The sequence below is a fragment of the Salvia splendens genome, chromosome 6 (genome assembly GCF_004379255.2).
Source record: "Salvia splendens isolate huo1 chromosome 6, SspV2, whole genome shotgun sequence".
NCBI classification, from domain to species: domain Eukaryota; kingdom Viridiplantae; phylum Streptophyta; class Magnoliopsida; order Lamiales; family Lamiaceae; genus Salvia; species Salvia splendens.
Window position 1 is genome coordinate 33,947,878 of NC_056037.1, and position 21,367 is coordinate 33,969,244.

General features: G+C 37.3%; 2 protein-coding genes across 4 annotated transcripts; one reads left to right on the plus strand and one right to left on the minus strand.

Moving 5' to 3' along the window:
- Positions 1-308: 308 nt before the first annotated feature.
- Positions 309-3,890, minus strand: LOC121808605 (endoglucanase 25-like). The gene is made up of 6 exons (XM_042209175.1): positions 3,259-3,890; positions 2,510-2,820; positions 1,855-2,307; positions 1,393-1,528; positions 1,127-1,299; positions 309-1,033 (listed from the first exon to the last, which is right to left on the minus strand). Exons 1-6 carry the CDS (start codon positions 3,626-3,628, stop codon positions 632-634), a joined length of 1,845 nt encoding a protein of 614 aa, XP_042065109.1. The 5' UTR covers positions 3,629-3,890; the 3' UTR covers positions 309-631.
- A 7,141-nt stretch (positions 3,891-11,031) lies between these two features.
- Positions 11,032-15,822, plus strand: LOC121806536 (TVP38/TMEM64 family membrane protein slr0305-like). Of its 3 annotated transcripts, XR_006051679.1 has the most exons (7): positions 11,032-11,268; positions 12,835-13,095; positions 13,932-14,168; positions 14,266-14,483; positions 14,779-15,153; positions 15,311-15,457; positions 15,569-15,822. XR_006051679.1 is itself a non-coding variant. In XM_042206614.1 (5 exons), the coding sequence occupies exons 2-5, from the start codon at positions 12,856-12,858 to the stop codon at positions 15,044-15,046; spliced, it is 963 nt and encodes a 320-aa protein (XP_042062548.1). In that variant the 5' UTR covers positions 11,032-11,268; positions 12,835-12,855; the 3' UTR covers positions 15,047-15,264. The 3 variants fall into 3 exon arrangements, 1 of the variants encoding a protein (XP_042062548.1); XR_006051678.1 differs by having other exon boundaries at positions 15,311-15,822; XM_042206614.1 differs by lacking the exons at positions 15,311-15,457; positions 15,569-15,822 and having other exon boundaries at positions 14,779-15,264.
- The last annotated feature ends 5,545 nt before the right edge of the window (positions 15,823-21,367 follow it).

Below are 21,367 nucleotides of genomic sequence, written 5' to 3' on the forward strand. Positions count from 1 at the left end.
TTTTCTTTTTAAATATAAATTGAAAAAAATTAATGAAATCTAAATTTTTTTAATACTTCTTCCGTCCTATAGAAATAGACGGGTTGATCGAATTTTAATGCGTAATTAATAAAACAAGATAAAAGAAGAAAAAATAGTTAAAATTGTATAATGGAGAATGAACTCAAAAATGATAAAGTAAAAGAGAAGGAGAAAAAATTGTTATATATGAATTATTTCTATGGGACGAACAGAAAAATATAGCCTATTTCTATTAGACGGAAATACTTTAGTGCAGTTAACTAATATTGTATGCTGTAGATTACTACTATAACAAATGGGGATTCCTATAGAAGTAAATTGACAGTTCATGTTCAAACTCTACTGTTCAAAGAATATATGTTGGTGTTCATACATACATATACATACACACTATATCACAATTTCCAAGTAAATTGAGTTGGCAAGGATTCCTCTTTCCAGATTTGAACCGTTTTCACAAGAACCAGCACAACCCTCAGCTATCTTCCAACTCTCATCTCGACCTACTTGTTCCTTCCTTTTAATTTGAAGATCTTCCCAAAATTAGCATAAAAACCAATTATCTGTTTCGTCCAGTCACACAGCAGAAAGAAAATGATGGAAGTAGGATCTATGGCTTCCACGGAGCTGGTGGTGGTGGCGGCGTTGGAAACATGGGCGGCACAGCTGAGAAAATCGTATTCTTATCAATCCCCACAGATTTCTCTCCAGATAGAGCAACAAGGGCTGCAACTAAGCCGGCATTGCCTGCAAGCGTTGGCTCTGTGTAGTTGTAGTTTGAGCGAACATCACGGAAACCGTCGTGTTTGTCAGGACCAGCAACCATAGCTCCAACAAGAACATTAGGGTTCGGCTTCTTACTGTCCCTCCATTTCCATCCTCCCTTGCAGTTATACTTAACCTTGTTCTTCGGAATGGAGGCGCCTCTGTGGTGCACATGCTTTGGGTAGTGATTGCCGAAGCCCACAACATAGCTCATCTTTCTGGGATTCTTACCAAGGATGTAATTTATCTGGAGAAATGAAGCAGAGATATACACAGGTTGGTAAACAATCACCATTATTTTAGTCGAAACAGCATTCATCGTATATGAAGTGTATCATACCTGGGTTTCTGCAAATTCACGGAGGACTTTTGTTGAGAAGAAACGAGGTCCACAATACCAGCCAGGTGTATCGGCAGCTTCCATGTAGTCACTGAACAATGTAGTGAGGAAAGCTGCATTAACTGCGTATTGAAGAGGCTGAGGGTTTCCGTGATTCAACTGGATCAGGCCACCTGTTTATGATCATCAGAACAATTAACTAAAAATCCAACAGGGATAAACCATGTAATTTGCACAAGATGCTTTATAGCATAATAGATTATTACCTCTTGTTCTGTTAAATGACGTGTAATATGGCAGGAACGAGCACATGAATATGCTGGTCTGGTTGTGGAATGTTTTCAAGATCTCTTCATATGGATAGCCAGGGCTGAGGAATAACCTTAGACGACTGAGAAGCACCTGCGAGGAAATCAAAAGATGGTTGTGCATTGATTAGTAAGAACCCCAGGCACAAAAAGCAGAACCAGACAGCAGGCATTGCAGAATAGGTACAATACTTTCCCAGATGGTTGATCAGATTATTTTTTGCAAATCATAAACCCAAAATATAAACCAAAAAGAAAGAGAGAAAAAAAATAAGAAGAAATGAAAAGTGAATTTGACATTTTAGAAGTGCTTTTTTGGATCAATCAGACTGAGTTGTAGTAATAAACTAGAAAAAAATAAACTGAAGTTGTAACCAAATCCCAAGTCAGCGAAAACAAGAAAACACTTATATTGCTTACTTGGGCACCGGCAAGTTTGTTGTCCCAATTAAGCACACCATAGTAGGGGCCTCCCCAAAATGCACCAGCATGCTTGGCAATACCAGGAGTTGTAGCGAGCTGAAGATACGAATTGTTACCCGTGGCATAGTACAGCCAAGCAGCTCCCCACACATACTCATCATAGTAACCTGTAGAGTTATAGAACATTTCTGCCTCGTTACCATTGCTATATCTACCACGCTGATCCCTGGAAAACTTAAAAAGAGTCTTGGCGCCATGAATGAGCTTCTGCGAGTATGCCTTGTTGTCCTTGAAAACTATAGATGCAGAAGCCAAAGAAGCAGCCATCTCTGCAGCCAGATCTGAGCAACTGTGACATTCAGTAACAGGTCTCTTATAATCAATGTCCTCTGGCTGCATCCAACAATAGTGATCATTCTCCGTCCCTCCTGTTGTATCCCCTTGTCCAACCTGCAAAAAAGAAACTATAGATGCTCAATACTTTTCTTAAGCCCACGATAAATCAATGTTGCTGGTGAAATAAACATATCTAGCAAAAGAACAACTCGTATCCTTTCCACACATTGCTAAAGAGAGCCAATAAAATTTCCTAACATGGTACAACTATACAAGTGAAGTTCCATGGGATGGGTTTTCTATAGCCAGAGTATACCTGTGACACGATTCTGTCTATAGTATCCGCAGTGTGATTAAAAGTCTTGAGAAAATAATCAGTTCCCCACTTGATTATATCTTTTACATGGTTAAGCTCTCCAGCTGCTTCGAATTTTCCCTTGTACTCGATCACACTCCAACTCAGCATTGTCATGGCAAAAGCTTGAGGGAAGTTGAACTTAATTGCATCTCCAGCATCATAATAGCCACCAGAAAGATCTTTAAACAAAGTTGAAGAATCAGACTCGCCGTCATTCACACAAGAGTTTCCCCTCCACGATACGTTATTGTGCTTTGGTAGTTTTCCAGCTGTATAGGGGTATCAAGAATTAAACTGTGCATAAGTTGATCAATAATAAGTACTATAATAAGCAAAGAACTCCTCTGAGTTGGACTAAAAATCAGAGATTCAACTGTATAAGCTTTCATTTTATCAATTTTCTACTGCCAAAGCTGCATAATAGCATCAAGATAGAGCCTTCCTTCAGATCAAAGGTCAAATTATAAACAATTCTCCAATTCATCCATCACAATCCAATAGATGAAAACTACTTCACAAATCAAATCACAGTAATTTGACTAATTCAAAGTTAAAAAAAGAAAAGAAACCGTCGAATCTACCCATCCATCTTTAAATATATCAAATGCATCAGAGAAATCACCCCCAATTCCTATCAAATAAATTCATCGGGTCCAAAAAAATAACACTAAATTAAACCAGCAATTAAGATAAATAGGTATACTCACAACGCTGAGCATTGAAGAACATGAGGGCCTTGTTGAGAGCGAGCGTGTAATTATCCGGCGGCGGCGGTTTGTGGTGGTGGCGCGGCACCGTCTTAACGATCAAGGTGATGAATCCAGCCAGTAATCCAGCTGCCAAAATGGTCCCCACAGTCCACACAAAGATCTTCCTACTAACGATAATGCAGCCGAGATCCACGTACTTCTTCTTCTTCTGCTCGCCGGGGCCCAGCAGCCAGCTCTGCTGCGTCTCGTCGAGCGGCCGCGACAGCGCCGCCCTGTCGTAATCCTGCAAGTTCCGGCTGCGGTCGTCGTCGGTGGCGGAATCCGCCGCTATCTCCAGAGGCCCTCCCCATGGATCCCTGCCGTACATGCTCGCACACTTTTTTTCCGCTCAAAACCAAAATCTTCAACAAATTAAGAGCTGAAGATATCTCGGTTTTGGATCTTCGAAATCAATTGATCATGGATCGGGTAATGTAAGATCAAGGTTTTAGTAAAAGAGAAAATGTAGGTGAAGTAAAAGTAAAGGGTGTGGAAATGGGCGTGTGGCTCTCTCTCTCTGTCTCCCTCTCTCTGCTGTGAATGAAGAGATAAAGGGGATTCAATTGTGTAGTAATAATGGAAGTAGTGGTTGCTCTCTCTGAAGTTGCTGTATTTTTGTATGCCTAAACTTATTTTATTAATATAATTATTGCACCGAATAAAAATGGAAATTGTTTTATGAAAGCTACAACCTGTCTAATCCTCACCATTTCAATAAAATAATTCATTAATATTACTGCTAAACATAATAACTTCTACTTCTACCAAACTAGATTGTGATCTCCATTTCCTTTCATGTGAGCTATGGATAAAAAATTAATTATACCAAATGACTCATTTATATTGATAATATTGCAATAAGTGGATGAAATTTAAGGGAGTTTATGTAATAAATTAAAGGAATTTAGGCTGATAACTTTGTTTATTACGTAATTAACTATGTGATCATTTGCAAAAATGACTTAAAAATTAAATGTCCATTCACTTAAAAATCAATTTCGGTAGTTACTTTTATGGAAGGTGACATGTCAACATTATTAAACGTTATATGGTGAAATATTGTTATTTTAAGGTGGAGTGTAGAAAAATATAAATTGATGCTTTGCTTACATTCCACTACAGTTTTTACCTAACCTAAGTGATTGAACTAAGTAACAAATAATGAATGTTAAATTTTAAATGATTAATTAAAAGGTGGCGGAAGAAAACCTTCTTCATTTGTACACCTACAATAATTTCCCACACCTAAAGTCTGATTTGTCCATTACATAAACAAGAAATTTGGCCCAGCAAAACTAACATTTGACTCATTAGTCCATCGTTCCACCGACAGCACTAATTACTTCATAAAATTTTCTGATTAAGAGTTTTTCTTTGTAATAAGAGAAAAGATTCTTATGAGGCTGCATTGATCATTTATTTAATTGAATAATTTGTGTAAATATACCAAAAAAATGTTATATCGATCGTATCGTACTGAAAAATATCGAAAAATATCGAATTTTTGATATATCGAATTTTTCGGTACGATACAATACTGTATCGTAAGTTTTCGATACGATAACGATATGGATTTTCTTATACCGCATTATACTGTTTTATATCGAATATACGATATATACCTATATTATCGATATACCGAAATATATCGAAAATCAATACGTATTGAATTATCGATACATACCGTTATATTGATTATAATAATAATATAAATTTTTTTTAAGATTAAAAGTTTAAAATCATAAATAGATATCCATTTAATTTATTTATATATTCAAAAAATTATTTATTGGAAACCCTAAAATCATAAATAGATATCCATTTAATTTTGATATACTGTTCAGAACGGTATACCGAAGTTCGTTACTATATACAGAAATTTCGGTATACCCGAAACTTTTGATACGGTAACGATATGAAATTCTTTCATATCGATATTTTCGATACGATAAAATCCTAAATTCAGATCAATATCGAATCATATATTTATAGAAACAAAACTGAGCTAATTATACTTACTGTCTGTTGCTGACTTTAATTGGCTTAAAACAATTAAAGCAGAAGTACTGAAGAGCGATAGTTCTGAAGAGTGCGACTTTAAAAGTGTTATGTGACTTTGTAGAGCGACTTACTCTGACTATACAGAGAGAGCTGCCTTATTACCATAAGATAAAAAAAAAAAATTACTTCTAATAAAAAGTGTTATGCGACTTTGAAGTGCAACTTACTATTAATATACTGAGAGAGAGCGACTTCTGAGACTTTGAATTGCGACACACTCAGATTATAGCAACTTTATTACTATAAGATATAAAAAAAAAACAAAAAGTTACTTCTAATGAAAAGTATTCTGCTACTTTGAAGTGCGACTTACCCTGACTGAAGAACGATTCTGTCTTGCAACTTCTTCTCTGACTCGGAAGTGCACTAGGAGAAAACATACTCTAACAAACAACCGGAATTGAAAAATGGTTAAAATACAAATTTGTTTAAAATACAGCAGCTATTAGCATCTACTCGATCTATCAATTTAAAAATTGAGCTTATTAAGCTCAAAACATAAGAAAATCAGGTGAAAAATTGGTCTTTCATCAATATTTTCTATATCATCACAGCCAATACAGATCAATTAAATCTATATCACCACAACCAATACATATCAATATCAATTTAGATCTATATAGATCATTTAGATTTATAAATTTAAACATCTGACTATCATCATAACCAAAAAAAAAAAGAAACCCGATGAAAAATTCAATCTTCGTTACAATATATTTAGGGGTGGGGAATTATACCGAAATATCGAAATACCGGACATACCGTACCGAATCTGTATTAGATTTCCTATACCGAGGTATACCGAATCGTCGATATATAACGACGCTTCGGTATACCGGTTGATTATTATATATATAAACATATATTTATGTTATATTTATACTAAAATTTAAAAGAATTCTCTATTATACAAAAATAAAAAAGAATCAAACTTAAAAGGTAAAGTTTAATTGTTTTGGACTTTTTGAAGTAGTTGAACACTAGAATCATTACCATTTATGGAAAGTTTTCTAACATTATCTTCGTTCCCTTCTTTCCCATCTCACTAAAAATCATAAACACATGAACAAAATAACTAGCACTTTCTTCCATTTTTGCCCTCTGTCACAATATTGATACTGCGTCCGGCACCGGTCAAGCCTCCACTAGAGCGAGGGCTTGGCCCTTACTAGTTCCTTCATTGATGGAGGCAATATAATTGTCTAACTAAGGATCCATTCGCTTTTTTCTGAAATGTCCAGAAATTGGCTCAATTTTAGTCTAAATCGCTAAATATGGGAAAGTGAAAATAGTGTGCCCCTTGAATGAAAATAAATTGAAATTGCATAAAATATACTAACGAATGACTTAATATTATTTGATTTGCCCCTTGAATGTGCATGTTAGAATGTAATATAATAGTGTCCAAAAATATCCTTCAACCCAGAAAAGTGAAAATAGCAAAAAAGCCGTGAAACAATGAAAAAGTCACTCCAACAATATTAAATCAATGTTTTAAACTGTATAATAGTATATTTTTAATATTTGTAAACAAGTTTTAAATTGTTTAATATTTTTTTAATATATGTAAACCGCAAATATGTAAGTAGCAAACTATATGGATCACATATAAATAAAATTTTGTGGACCGAAACAATATTAGTAAAAATGGAACAAAATATAGTTGAACTACTATTGGTACAGTATGTTTTCATGATTGAGATAGTAAAGAAATGAGCACTCTCCAATTTGATATCTCACCAAGGAGCAAAAATTTTGTGGTCAAGGCATACCACATGGCAATGTGATATGGTATGTCCCACTAATAATACTTTGACAAATGGATTTATAGAAGTCCAACTAAATACTTTCATCCTTTTCTAAAAATGGACATTATTATAAAATTTGGAAAGTCAAAAAATTAATACCACCTATATAATGAATACATGTATAACACACTTATATATTTTGTTACCAAATTAATTGTCAATAAGAATGCAGACGAGTATTTAATATAACAAAATTAAGGTCATTTGCCACCTTTATGTTTAATAGTATAATTATTCATATATGTGCAATGGTAAAATAATATAAAAATGAAACTATATAATTATTCCTAATTTCGCATAGTTAATGTAATGCCACTGAATTTTATTTATAATTTAATTTATAGTTACATTTTTTATTTGTGATTTTTCGCACAGTTAGTGTAATGATAACTTAAATTTGTTGTTTACTTTATTTCTTGTTTTATATGTATGCAAAAAATTACAAATGATTACCATAACCTTAAACTAAATCATAAACAAAATTTGTTAGCATTATATTAAACGTATGTAACTATGATTGATTATATAGTTTCATTTTTATACTTATTTTACCATTGTTAAAGACTATATGAATAATTATATTAAATATATAAGTAGCTAATAATAAGAAAATGACATAAAAGTTAATTTTATTATATTAAATTATCATTGACATACCATAAAAAACTCTAAAAATCAAAATATAATAAGTTAATTACTACATATATTTTGTTTATTAAATTATTCTTAGAATTAGAAATATAAAAGGACGAAATAAATTTTACTAGTTCATAGTGGAAGTATTTTGGTCAAATATAAATGCATTCATTATATTAAATATAAGTACTCTTAATTTTTGGATAGTTTCCGAATTTTATAATAATGTCCATTTTTAGAAAAAGATGAAAGTATTTAGTTGGACTTCTATAAATCCATTTGTCAAAGTATTATTAGTGGGACATACCACATCACATTGCCATGTGGTATGCCTTGACCACAAAATTTTTGCTCCTCGCGAAGTGCTGATTATATCTAATTATTTTCACTTTCCATTTCAACTAGGTTTACTGTATGAACTGATTTTGCTTGAAACAGTTATATTATATATACTGTATTTAAATACAAACAACTATTATTCTAAAATCCTAGATATAAAAATCGATTATTTTATATAAATACCTTTAAACAACTTAAAATAACTCAAAAACATTACGGTGGAATGTTTAGAGCATCCCCAACGCTGCGGGCCGGACCGCACTAGGGTCCCGGCCCGCGGCCCCCGGTGTTAAACGGTGCAGAATTGCGGCCTGGGACGGTCCCGGGGCCGCGCCCTGGGTCCGGCCCGGCTCAGGGTTAAGCGTCTCGGGACGGGACGCGATGCGGTCCGGCCCAGGGTTAAATGTGGTTCGGGTCGGACAGGCCGCAATTCAATTTTTTTAATTATTAAATTTGAAAATTTATCTATAAACACCACTCCATCCATTTTCATATCTATTCAACTTCATTTCTCTTTTTCTCACACTATAAAATTCGAAAAAATGTCTCATCGCCGTGAAGGTCAAAAGGCAATCGAAACTCAAATAGCCCGAATGTTAGAGGCGGCGATGCCGGCAATCCAAGAAGAAATCAACAATGAGGTGGAACGCTACCAAGCTGCTGTTCAAGTGTGGAACGAATAACACGTTCGGGTACCACGTACTCGGATGTATATCCACCGTGACCGTGAACAAGCTGGTTTGCGGCTTTTTACAGATTATTCCTCTAGAGATCCTCGATGGAGTGATCAGATGTTTCGTCGTCGGTTCCGGATGCGGAGGCCTTTGTTCCTGCATATCGTCAACGCAGTTGTAGCTCGTGACTCGTATTTCCTGCAAACCACCGATGCTGTTGGACGGAAAAGTATATCGACTTTGCAGAAATGCACATCCGCCATACGCCAACTCGCTTACGGAACTACTGCAGATATGTTTGATGAGTACCTCCATGTGAGCGAGCAAACTGGACGCGATTGCCTAGCTAGATTCCGCCGGGCAGTTATCGAAGCATTCAAGGATACATACATGAGAAAGCCAATGACCGACGACGTTCGCAAGTTGGTGAACATGCACGAGCATACCCACGGCTTCCCGGGGATGCTGGGCAGCATCGACCGTATGCACTGGCAGTGGAAGAATTGTCCAAGGGCTTGGAGAGGACAATACACTAGCAGGCACAAGGGCACACACCCAACGATTGTGTTGGAGGCCGTTGCCGACCAACGATTGTGGATCTAGCATGCCTACTTTGGTGTCGATGGGTCGAACAACGACCTCAATGCGTTGAACGAGTCTCCATTGTTCAACAACTTGTGTGACAGGCGAGCGCCGAACGTAGAGTTCAAGGCCAACCGTCGTTGGTACAGTATGAGGTACTATCTGGCAGACGGGATCTACCTTCGATGGCCCGTGTTCGTGAAGACTGTCACATGTCCGACAACGGATAGGAGGGGATTGTTTGCCCAAAAGCAAGATGCGGCTCGGAAAGATGTGGAGCGTGCATTCGGAGTCCTCTAATCACGGTGGGCTATGGTAAAGGGAGCGGCCCATGGTTGGCAACGTCCACTAATCAGCTACATCATGTATGCATGTATCATAATGCATAACATGATCGTTGAGGACGAGGGAGAAAATGTCACTTTGTGGAGCGACGACCCGCTCGCCAGCACCACCAGTACCTACACTGTCACCGACCCGCCCGTGCAGGGTGTTCCTCCCAACATTCGCAATGTCATGGCCCGTTCAGCTGCGATGCGCCAAGAAGAACTACACACTCGCCTCCAAGCAGATCTAATTGAAGAAATTTGGACACGCACCAACGTTTTCCAACATTGATGTTATGTTTTAATTATTTTTTTTGTATTTTAAATTTCTATGTAATTTTCAATTTCCTAATGAAGAACAACTTTTCCGTATGTTAATATGTTCGACATTTTTTATTTCACGCGTAAAATAGGTTGTAAATTGTGAATAGTGCAATTTAATAGTTGTGGCCCGGGATGAGGTCTGCAGGGTTAAAGGAGTTGTGGCCTGGAACTCAAAATTAAGGGAATGATGACGTGGAAGGGACTTGGGGCCTGGATTTGGAATGGGTTGGGGATGCTCTTAAAGCGTTAAAAAATATCTCACATGGCAAAATTTCACATTTATAATTAAAATATTTAAAAATTAAGACAATTGTTCTACATACCATCTTTTACAGTCGAATCGACCGATTTTTCCAGTTCAGAACGGCTTGATATTGAATTTGTTTTACAATGCGATCTGGATTGGACCGAATCTAACACCGGTTCGCAATTAAACTGGCCGGTCCAAATTCATCTATATTCTCTCAATCTATCTATAATTAAACAAATACAATACTCCATCTGTCTCATTAGAAATGAAACGTTTTCATTTTTTGGGTTGTCCCATTAAAAATGAAACGTTTCCTAAAATGAAAACAACTCTCTCTCTACTTTTCCATTCCTCTTACTTTATTCTCTTTTCATTAACTCACAAAACAAAACTATATAAAATCTCGTGTCGGAAATCAAATGTTTCATATTTATTGGGACGGGAGGGAGTACTATTCTATGTATATCTATATTCTCAGTCAATCTATCGATATTTAATTTTTAAACATATAAAAATGTTATTCTCAGTCAATGTATCATAATTAAACATATAAAATTCTCTATACATTAATTTATATGCTAGCATCAGTTAATGGCCTAGACACTTGTCCACTTATACGAGAATGGCTATCTGCTTTGCAACTTTATTTTAGTTATGCGGCTAATGGTAATTTGGAGTAATTTTTTATTTTATTGATTTATCAAAAATTTAAATTCACAAAAACTCGAAAAAAAAAATGTAGTGCTCTCCACCTACGACTAAATTCAATTCCTTTTCCTGTTTTTTCTGATTATCGCCATAACCCAATCAATCCACATAATGGGATTATTCTTTTATACGCTTCTGTCATCTCAATTTCTGCAAATTCATACGTGAAAAACTCAAAATCCCCCAGCATTTTCACCTGAAATCGAGAAAGAGTGGAAGGGGCAAACAATCGCCGCTCGCCAACACTCCGCTTTGTTTAAGTAAGTTTTAAACGCCAACTTCAATTTTTTAGCATTCTTTTTTGCCAATTAACTTGTTTGTTATTAAGGGTGATTCTTATTTGGGGCACTCTGTTGAATTTTCGCTTTCTTTTTCTCTATTTGTTTGTGTGTACTCAATATCAGCATGCCCTTATGAATTGGCATTTTTTTGCTATTCCAGTAAAGAATTGAAGAACCGAAACATTTTTTGTAATTATAGGGTTCGAAGGGAAAGATGGTGTCTTTTGTATATATTGCCATTACCTTCTAACTCAAAACTGGAAATGATATATGTAGATGCTTTTGGGTTTGTACTTTGTTTAAGAACAGGGCAATGAGGCTACTAGTTTAAGGCTTGGGTTCTGTGTTGGCCACATAATTTTTCTGTATGCCTTTAATTATTGGGCTGATCTGCGATATGTGTTGTGGCTAGGATTGTCGTTGCCTTTGATTACTGGGTTAATCTGTGATATGTGTCGTGGCAAGGATGATCGTCGCCTTGAAATGGAATTTGTACCAATTATCGCAAGCTTAAACTTAATATCTACGTAGGCTTTGAACTTATCAAGCTTGAAGTTTTGAACTTTGATTCCCCTTGGAATTCAATTTTGGTACTAATTCCTGTTTAATTATCTAAGTGGTCATTATTTACATACACGGCCAGGAGAATGGATCTATTTTCCGTGTCTTCAGCGTGTTAATTTGATTCTAGAATGCACCATATGATACCACAATCCTATATCTCAAAAGGCAATAGATTGTAAATCTTGGTAGCAATCTTGTCTAGTCGTGGTGTGGTATGCATGCTTGATATATAGTGCGTTGGTTCCTGAAGAAACTGTTTTGTTACCATACCAGTGAATTGCTAATTCAAGGAAAATAGTGTGTATGGCATTTAGGTAGACTGAAACCTCCTCTATGGTGGTTGAATGTAGAAAGTAAATGACTGCAAAACCTTTTTGTTATCATTAACGTTTGAACCTAATGTTTCAATGCCTACTGGGAGAAAACATTATTGTTTACTTAACAACAAATTATCTTTGACTTTATCTGGAAAAGACTATTATTAATACCTCTAGATCAAGATTTTCCAGCCCAAGTGTAAAAAGCCGATACCAAAAACCGAAAGCCACAGTCATGAAACGAATCTACGGACTCAATTTAACAGATGAATGATTAAATAACATTGGACCCTCGAACACGTGTCACATGTTGATCCATCTTTTAACTTTAAATCCTAAATAAATTTATCAATTTAGAAAATAAAAGATAATTATTGAAATGAAATAAGTAGACATAGACAAACCCCTCAGGAACCAATCTGTTACATTCTGCATACAATTTTAATATCCAGTCACTCATAAGTCATACCTAAGTTTCTGTTAACAATGCAAAGTGGAATGTGGATGCTGGAATGTTTATGTAAGTATGTGCTGCATATTTATCTGTTAATTGTATCTAGTATAGGTGAACTCCACTTCCTCATTTCTCCTTTATCATAACAACATGACCACTGCTCCTTCATACTGAAAGTTACTATGATTCATCCTCTTCTTTCTCTGACAGGATTTGATATATCAGCTGTAGATGTCAAAGTTGAGTGATGAGGTGATGGAAACCCATGCCAAAGGAAGGGAAGACAGTGAGTATGTGAGATTGGTCAAACCAAGTGAACTAAGGAAACCTGAACCAGAGATTTTGGAATCTCAAAGGCAGGAGACAAATGGATCTCAAATGTGGTGGGTGAAGACCATAATATGGTGCTTGATCACTGTAATTCTTCTTCTCATATTAGCAAAGTGGGGATTGCCCTTTCTTGTAAAGAAGGTATTTATAAGTCTTTTTGTTTTTAAAAATTACTACTAGTACATACCAACTTTCTTGATATTTTTCCGCTAAACGTTAAAGAGCTATAGTTTGCAGCTGTTCATGTAAACTAAGGGAGGAACTGAGATTTGAGGTTTCAGAGAGTGAACTTGAAACACCGAACAATTATTCTTAAACTTCTTTTCTTCTTACATGCTAGATGTTTGCTTCAGTTATGTGAACTAACTGAGCCCAATTGAGCAAATGCTTGTAAATGATGATTTCTTCGGTTCTCCCATTATGCAATCATTACTACACCATTCATATTTGAGTAAGGATATTGTGGCTTTAACATGTTTTAGGATTTTAGAAAAAGTTCAGGTCAATAGTTTGTGTGCTCAGAGTTCTGTTTAAAAATGATTCAATCGTATAAAGTCCAAGCAAAGCCAGATTTACATAGTTAGTTTTTGGATCGTAGTTAATAAATACAGTATTTGCTTTCTTTCCTCTCAAGTTATATCACTCTTTTTAGCTTACTTTGCTACCAGTTAAGGAACTGCAAGATCAGATTTACAGTCTTGCATTTTGCAAAGGTATATCGGCTCAACACCCAAGTAGTTAAAAATGCATATGTATTTTGTACCAACTTAATTTTGCTTAAGGATACAGTCCAACAACAACTAGTTTCACACATAGCTTTGAAATTTTGGTAGAGAAGCTCCATGACTGCCATCAATATATTTTACGAGTAGAATTAAGCTTGTTATAATATGAGGTGTGCTTAGTTTTATTGCATTTGGGAAATCCTATTGTTTTTTCTTCTTAAGAATGTGACATATGTCTGCTATCTTACATAGGTTCTTTTTCCAACCTTGGAATGGGAAGCCACTGCATTTGGCCGTCCAATGCTCGCACTTGTACTTGTAGGTTCGTTGGCACTGTTCCCTGTTTTTTTAATTCCTTCAGGCCCTTCCATGTGGCTGGCTGGGATGATTTTTGGTTACGGTCTCGGGTTTGTCATAATCATGGTTGGAACAACAATTGGAATGGTCCTTCCCTTCTTGGTTGGTTTACTCTTTCGTGACCGAATTCATGTAAGGAAATGAACTTATAGGGAGCCTTATCAGTGTTGACGTCCATGCTTTGTTTTTCTACTCTATACTGTGTTTTATTTTCTTTTTGTGCTGACAGCAATGGTTGAAGAGATGGCCTGAAAAAATTGCTGTGATTAGATTGGCAGCAGAAGGAAGTTGGTTCCATCAGTTTCAAGTAGTAGCTCTTTTTAGAGTATCACCTTTTCCTTACACAATCTTCAACTATGCCATAGTTGTAACAGATATGAAATTCTGGCCCTATTTATGTGGATCAGTTGCAGGAATGATTCCAGAATCCTTCATTTATATCTACAGGTCACCCTCTCCATCTCAATCTCTGTCTTTTGTGTATATCAGAAATTTGTTGTTCATCATTCCATCTCAATCACTGCATTTCCAAGTAATGTAATTTTCAAATAGCACACACATCCGTTAGTTCTGCAAGTTCTCATTCTTTCATTTAGTCATGTATTGCAAATGACACTATTAGGTGTTTGCGTTCCACTAAATAGATATGTAGATTCTGTAACCTGCTGGAGATGCTGCCATCATTATTTATTGTTTTGATTAACATCCTTTTGTACTAAGGTCTGGTTTTGTTTCTATGCAGTGGTAGGCTAATAAGGACATTAGCCAACGTCCAGTATGGGAACCATCACCTCACTCCAGTAGAGATCATTTACAATGTAATCTCATTCGTTATTGCAATAATCTCAATGATTGTTTTCACTGTTTATGCCAAGAGGAAGTTGAAGGAACTGGAGACTGAAGAAGCCGGTGATGAAGGCCCATCCGTTGGCACTAGCAGTTTTGAGTTACATAAACTTCATAGTAAAGAACCTGATAGCTATACAGTGTCTTTGCCTGTAAGTGGCTGAAGACGGGAGAGGCTTACTCTTACCTAGTATGTGCCGTAGGAAAATAATTTACTTGTAGGCTTGTACTCAATGATATCTGTGAGTGGATCTGCCACATCCCGTTTCAGGTGAGTCCAGATTAAATTTACTGTATCGTTGAATATCCTCGATGTAAATGCCAGACAGATCATTGTTTTATCTTCAAATTCCATTGGAAAATATATTCATCTTCTACAGCATCTTAGAATGCCATTAAAGGAATGTTACATTATGACCTCATGCCAGCAATGTCGAGAAACGGAAAGATGGAAACTAATGCCGATGTCCGAGTGCTTTGTTTCAAGAAAACGACGACATAGGTTTGAAGGAGGCTGTTCGATATCTGATGCTCTGCTCCACCTATCAAGAACCGGTTGTTGGGAAAGGCAAATAGTAAGTTTATTCATAATCATATTCACTCCAGAGTTTCTCCATTCCCTCAAAAGCTCTTGTATGAAGTCACTGAAAACCGTTTCCTTGGACTTGCTCCCTGTCTGCGTTCAGAATCATAAGTTGATGAAAGACTATTGGGAATGGTTGTTGACTTGTATGGCATGAAAAAAGTCTGTGTTGGTTTACCTGCATATAAAAAGTTAAGTGATGTAACTGCAGAGAACCTGCACATTGAAATTTAGTCAAATCACACTACGAATTGAAGGCCAAGTTTGTAAGAGTTTAGTTTATCACTGGCTAGTGAAATGACCAGATAATGAGCCCTGGAATGATGTAATCACCCCATGATGCAAGGATTGAATTCATATGTGGTCTGGACTGGTAAGCAAAGGGGGAAAAAGGATTTAGATTGTACTAATAGCTTAACAAAATTCTAAATTTATGAATCCTAAAAGGATCAGTCTTTAGATAGTACTAGTATTAAAATATTTATATTATCAAAAATATATTTCCAGATTGAAAATGCCAAAGCAGCTCATGCAAAAATTGAATAAGAAATCAACGATAGAGATTCTTCAATCCCTAAAAATAACCAAATCATAGAAATTAACAACTACTAAGCATACCGTAGAAACAGTTGGGGATTGAAAAGGATGTATTATTGTTGTTTGATGAATATGTGCAGGGATTACAACTTTATAATCAAGATACAATTTACATATCGTAAATACAATCTCCTATTTAAGAATATGATCAATTAGAGATGAATTAGAAATCAATCATATTAATTCTATGATTTCTTTCCAACACTCTCCCTCAAGTTAAGTAGTAGGATTCTCAATATTTAACTTGCCCAATATTTCTTTGAATGATTTTGAGTTCACGGCTTTGGTCAAGATATCTGCCAGCTAATCTTCTGACTTGACAAATGGCAACTTAACAATCTTGTCTTCAATTTTCTCCTTGATAAAATGTCTGTCTACCTCCACATGCTTAATTCTGTCATGTTGAACTGGATTTTCATAAATGTTGATAACAGCTTTATTATCACATAACAACCTACACAGTTTTGACACATAAAGATCAAGCTCTGTCATAAGCCTCTTCAGCCACAGTATCTCAGTGAGACCACTCTTGATTCCTCGAAACTCTGCTTCAGCACTAGAGAGTGCAACTACCTTCTGTTTCTTGCTTCTCCAAGTAACAAGATTGCCCCCAACACACGTGAAGTATCCAGCAGTGGATTTTCTGTCGTTTGGGTTTCCCGCCCAATCTGCATCAGTGAAACTATTAATCTCCAAGTGTCCTTGTTTCTAGAACAATACTCCATGTTCCGCAGTTCCCTTTAAGTACCGAACGATTCTCAGTACGGCCTCCCAATGGTCTTCCTGTGGTGCGGGCATAAACTGGCTTACTACTCCCAAAACATATGCTATATCTGGCCTAGTATGAGAGAGAATAAGTTTCCCTACTAGTCCCTGATATCTCCCCCTGTCAACTAGTCTTGCTCCCTCGAGTATTTACAGCCCATGATTCTGTATCATTGGAGTGTCTGCAGGCTTGCAATCTATCATTCCAACTTCTGCTAGAAGATCCAGAACATACTTCCTTTGGTTGATGAAGATTCCCCGATCTGATCTTAGAACCTCAATTCCCAAGAAATATTTGAGAGGTCTGAGGTCCTTCATTTTGAATTCTTTGAACAAATACCTCCTTAGGTTGCCGATCGCTTCTTCTTTATCTCCTGTGATGATCATGTCGTTAACATAGATGATAAGGCATGTGATCTTTCCGTTCCTCTTCTTGATAAACAATGTATGGTCCGAGTTACTCTGTTTGTAGTCATACTTTTTCTTTACTTCAGTGAATCTATCAAACCAGGCCCTCGGGGACTGCTTAAGCCCATACAACGTCTTCTTGAGTTGACATATTTCCCAGGGCTGAAATCCCTCAGTGAACCCAGGGGGAGGAACCATGAATACTGGTTACGGCAGTTCACCATGTAGGAACGCGTTTGTCACATCAAACTGGTGGAAAGGCCAATCTTTGTATGCAGCAATTGAGAAGAGCACCCTTACTGTGTTGATCTTCGCTGCAGGTGAGAAAGTCTCAGCATAATCAACTCCATATGTCTGAGTATACCCTTTTGCTACAAGTCGTGCCTTGTATCTTTCAATTGAACCATCTAGTCTTCGTTTGATTGTAAATACCCATCTACATCCAACGACCTTGACTCATTCTGACAATTTTCCCTTCACCCAAGTATTATTCTTCATCAATGCTTTCATTTCTGTGAGCCTCTCTCCAATGCTTGTGTTTCATTGCCTCATCCGCAGTCTGTGGGATCTCCTCTTCCTCATAAAGTGTTGCTTCAAAGGCTAGTGCCATTTTGGTCAAATTTCCCTGCACAAAATTTGCAACTCCATATCTGCTTTTTGCACCAATCTTCTCGGGAGAATACCTCTTCGGGGGAACTCCTCGAGTACTTCTATGTGGGAGAATGTATCTCCTAGTGTCACTATCTACAGTGTTATCCGCAACATCTGCACTGTTAGTAACAACTGTAGTATTCTCCTCAGATTCAGATTCAGAATTTACCTCGGATATTGGTTGAGAAAGATCGGGAGACGATGGTTGTGAAGACTCTTGTGGAGAGGCCTGCTCGGCAGCAGTGACAATTGTCTCTGTTAGATCCTCAATCAAAGGACTTGGAGGTAGCACAAACAACTTGGACAATCCCCATAATTATTTTTAGAATTTTGCTCCCCTTGACTGCTAAGGTGGTGAGGGTAGAAGAACTCAGTTTCTGAGAAATTGCAATTGATGGTGGTAACAATTTTCTTAGTTGTTGGGTCATAATATCGGTAATCTTTCTGGTTTATCCCATAACCCACAAAAACGCATTTGGCTGCACAAAGTGAAAGTATGGTTCTCTCATGTTTAGGAATGTGGTCATAGACTGTACACCCAAAAACTTTTGGTGATATGCTAAAGGGCTCGGGTATTTTGGCTTGTTTAGAAAGTATATCGAGGGGAGTTTTCTTGTTCAGGATTTTTGTGGGTAGCCTGTTTATGAGATAGATAGTGGTTTAGCTTCAGGCCAAAGGAAGGGCACGAGTAACCTCTAAGATGGTTCTGTTTTTCCTTTCAGCTACCCCATTCTGTTCATGTGTATAGGCACAGGAAGTTTGGTGAACAAGACCTTTTTCTCTAAAGAATTCAGACATAGTGTTGTTAACAAATTCCCTCTCATTATCAGATCGAAAGATTTTTATGGTGGTTTGGAACTGGGTTTGGATCATATGGAAGAAGAGAATAAATTTCTCGGTTACTTCATATTTGTGTTTTAAAAAATAAATCCAAGTCATCCTAGTGCAGTCATCAATAAAGTTAACAAAATATCTAAGACCATTCCCCCCAATAACAGGCGCAGGACCCCAAACATCAGCATGCACTAGATCAAACATAGATTTCATACGAGTATCTGAAGGTTTAAAAGATTGTCTGTGGCTCTTGGCCAAAACACATGTCTCACAAGAAAAATCTTTAGGAATTGCAAAATCGGGAAACAAAAGCTTAAAATAACCATGGGAAGGATGTCCTAGTCTTCTGTGCCACAACCAAGCCTCTTCTTTCATGGATCCGTGAGCCAGCATCGCACTACCATGTTGAGTTACCTCGTCCACGTAGTAGAGTCCTTGGTTCTTAGTGCCACGCCCACCGATCTTCCTCGTCCGAATATCCTGTAAAATACAAAAGTTCGGGTGCATTAGGAGTGTACAGTTTAGCTCCCTTGTTACATGACTAACAGACATCAATCTTAGAGATAAACTCGGTAGAAAGCAGTTTGATAAACGAAGATTCAGAGAAATATCTATCGTTCCACCCTGGCTACTGTGATTAGTTCCCCATTTGCAGTTCGAATAAAGGTCTTAGTGATTTCACCAAAGTCAATAAAATCAGTCTCTCGGGAGTCATAGTATTTGTGGCCCCGCAATAAAAAATCCAACCCTTCTTATCTATCTCACCACTATTTTGCACATTAAACGCAGCGAAAATATTTATCAGAGGTACAAAACGGTTCTTGGTATCAATTTAATCATTTGTTGGGGCCAATTCGAATTTAGGAAAATCTGTGTGGGGCTTATCACATATTAATAAATTTGGGGACTTATATGTGAAGTGGGGTGTCTGGTGGAAATTAGGCAAAGCATGAGGATTAAATTGCAAAGGGAAAGTTTCATTAGGGCTTGGTGGGTTACCAAAACCGTTACCTCCCGTAAGATTTCCCCCTCCAATCGCCCCTTCTATGTGTTGATTTTGGGGGCTTTGCCGTTGCCCTCCTTCGGTAATCTCGATGCTGACGAATTTCGCCTGAGCTCGAGCTTTTATCCCACCATTCCAGGTATCCTACCCGTAAAAAACAAGTGTCCCTCGTGTGTTTGTTCTTCCCACAGTGGGAGCACCATAACTTGCTCTTGTCAGTTTTTCCTCTATTTTGGGGTGCGGCTCCGGCAGGTGGCGGTCGCTGGGCTCCGCTCTGGTTGTTTGGACGATCCATATGTGCTCCGAATCCGTAGCTTATCTCCCCCGATGATGCATCGGCGCTTCCTACGCCAGTGGTGTCTCCGGTGGGTGGAGAGGATGCCGATGGCATGATTATCTGTTGAGCCGTCTCCTTCTTCACCCATCCGTAGGCCTCTTCGACTGAGGGGTATGACTGTTGTTTGAGGATCTCCCGACGGATGTGGTCGTATTCTTGGTTCAATCCTGTGAGAAATTTGATGAGCCGCTTCTCACTCGCGTGCTGCCGATACTGCACGATCCCCTTATCGCAACACGCTACGAGTTGTTTTTGGCTTCGATCAATGTTGACCCACAATCCGTGGATTCGACGGTAATACGTCTCAAGGTCAAGGTTCCCCTGTCTAATTGATATTATTTTGTCCACCAGGTCGTATACCAGATACGGATTCGCCTTGCTTTCGAACGTGATTGCAAGATTCTCCCACAGAGCTTTGGATGTTTGGTGGTGAGCAAACTCGGTGATAATATTATTTTCGATGTTATCGAAGACCCAAGAGAAAACTATCAGATCAGTTTCTTCCCAATCCCGATATCCCTTGCTGCCTGGTTCGGGTGGTTCGTCGTGGATGTGGGAGTACTCCCGCTTGCTTCCTATCGCGACCTTCATCAGGCGTGACCATAACGGGTAGTTCTCCCCGTTCAATTTGAACGCCACAGTAACGTTCTTGTTTGTCCTCAATTTTGAGGATTCGGCTGTTGGTTTTTCTTCGTCGGAATCTGACATTTTTGTGTATAGGAATTGGTTTATGTTTGGATTTTAGCCTTTTTTGGCCGAGAATTGGGTATAACTAGGCTATGATGAGAATTCTCCGAGCCAGAATTCTTCCTGCTCTGACGCCATGTAGAAACAGTTAGGGATTGAAAAGGATGTATTCTTATTGCTTGATGAATATGTGCATGGATTACAACTTTATAAGCAAGATACAATTTACATATGGTAAACACAATCTCCTATTTAAGGAATATGATCAATTAGAAATTAATCATATTAATTCTATGATTTCTTTCCAACACATACCAATCAATGGGAGAAGTTCTTGGTCACTATGAATTTTCAAGCTAGGGCCAAGTTATCCTTTCAATCATGGGCGGATGTACATAGAGTTTTGGTGGGGCATTTGCCTCGTCTCAAAAATTTATAACAATGGTATTTTTCTTTAAATTTGAAAATTTATTTTAATTTTCCTTCATATGCATATTTTATTATTCCCTTCGTCCCACAAAAGATGTCACACTTGTGAGACGACACAGAATTTTAGAAGGTTTTATTTTGTGTGTTAAGTGAAGAGATAAAAATATACTACATATTAATGTGAGAGAGAA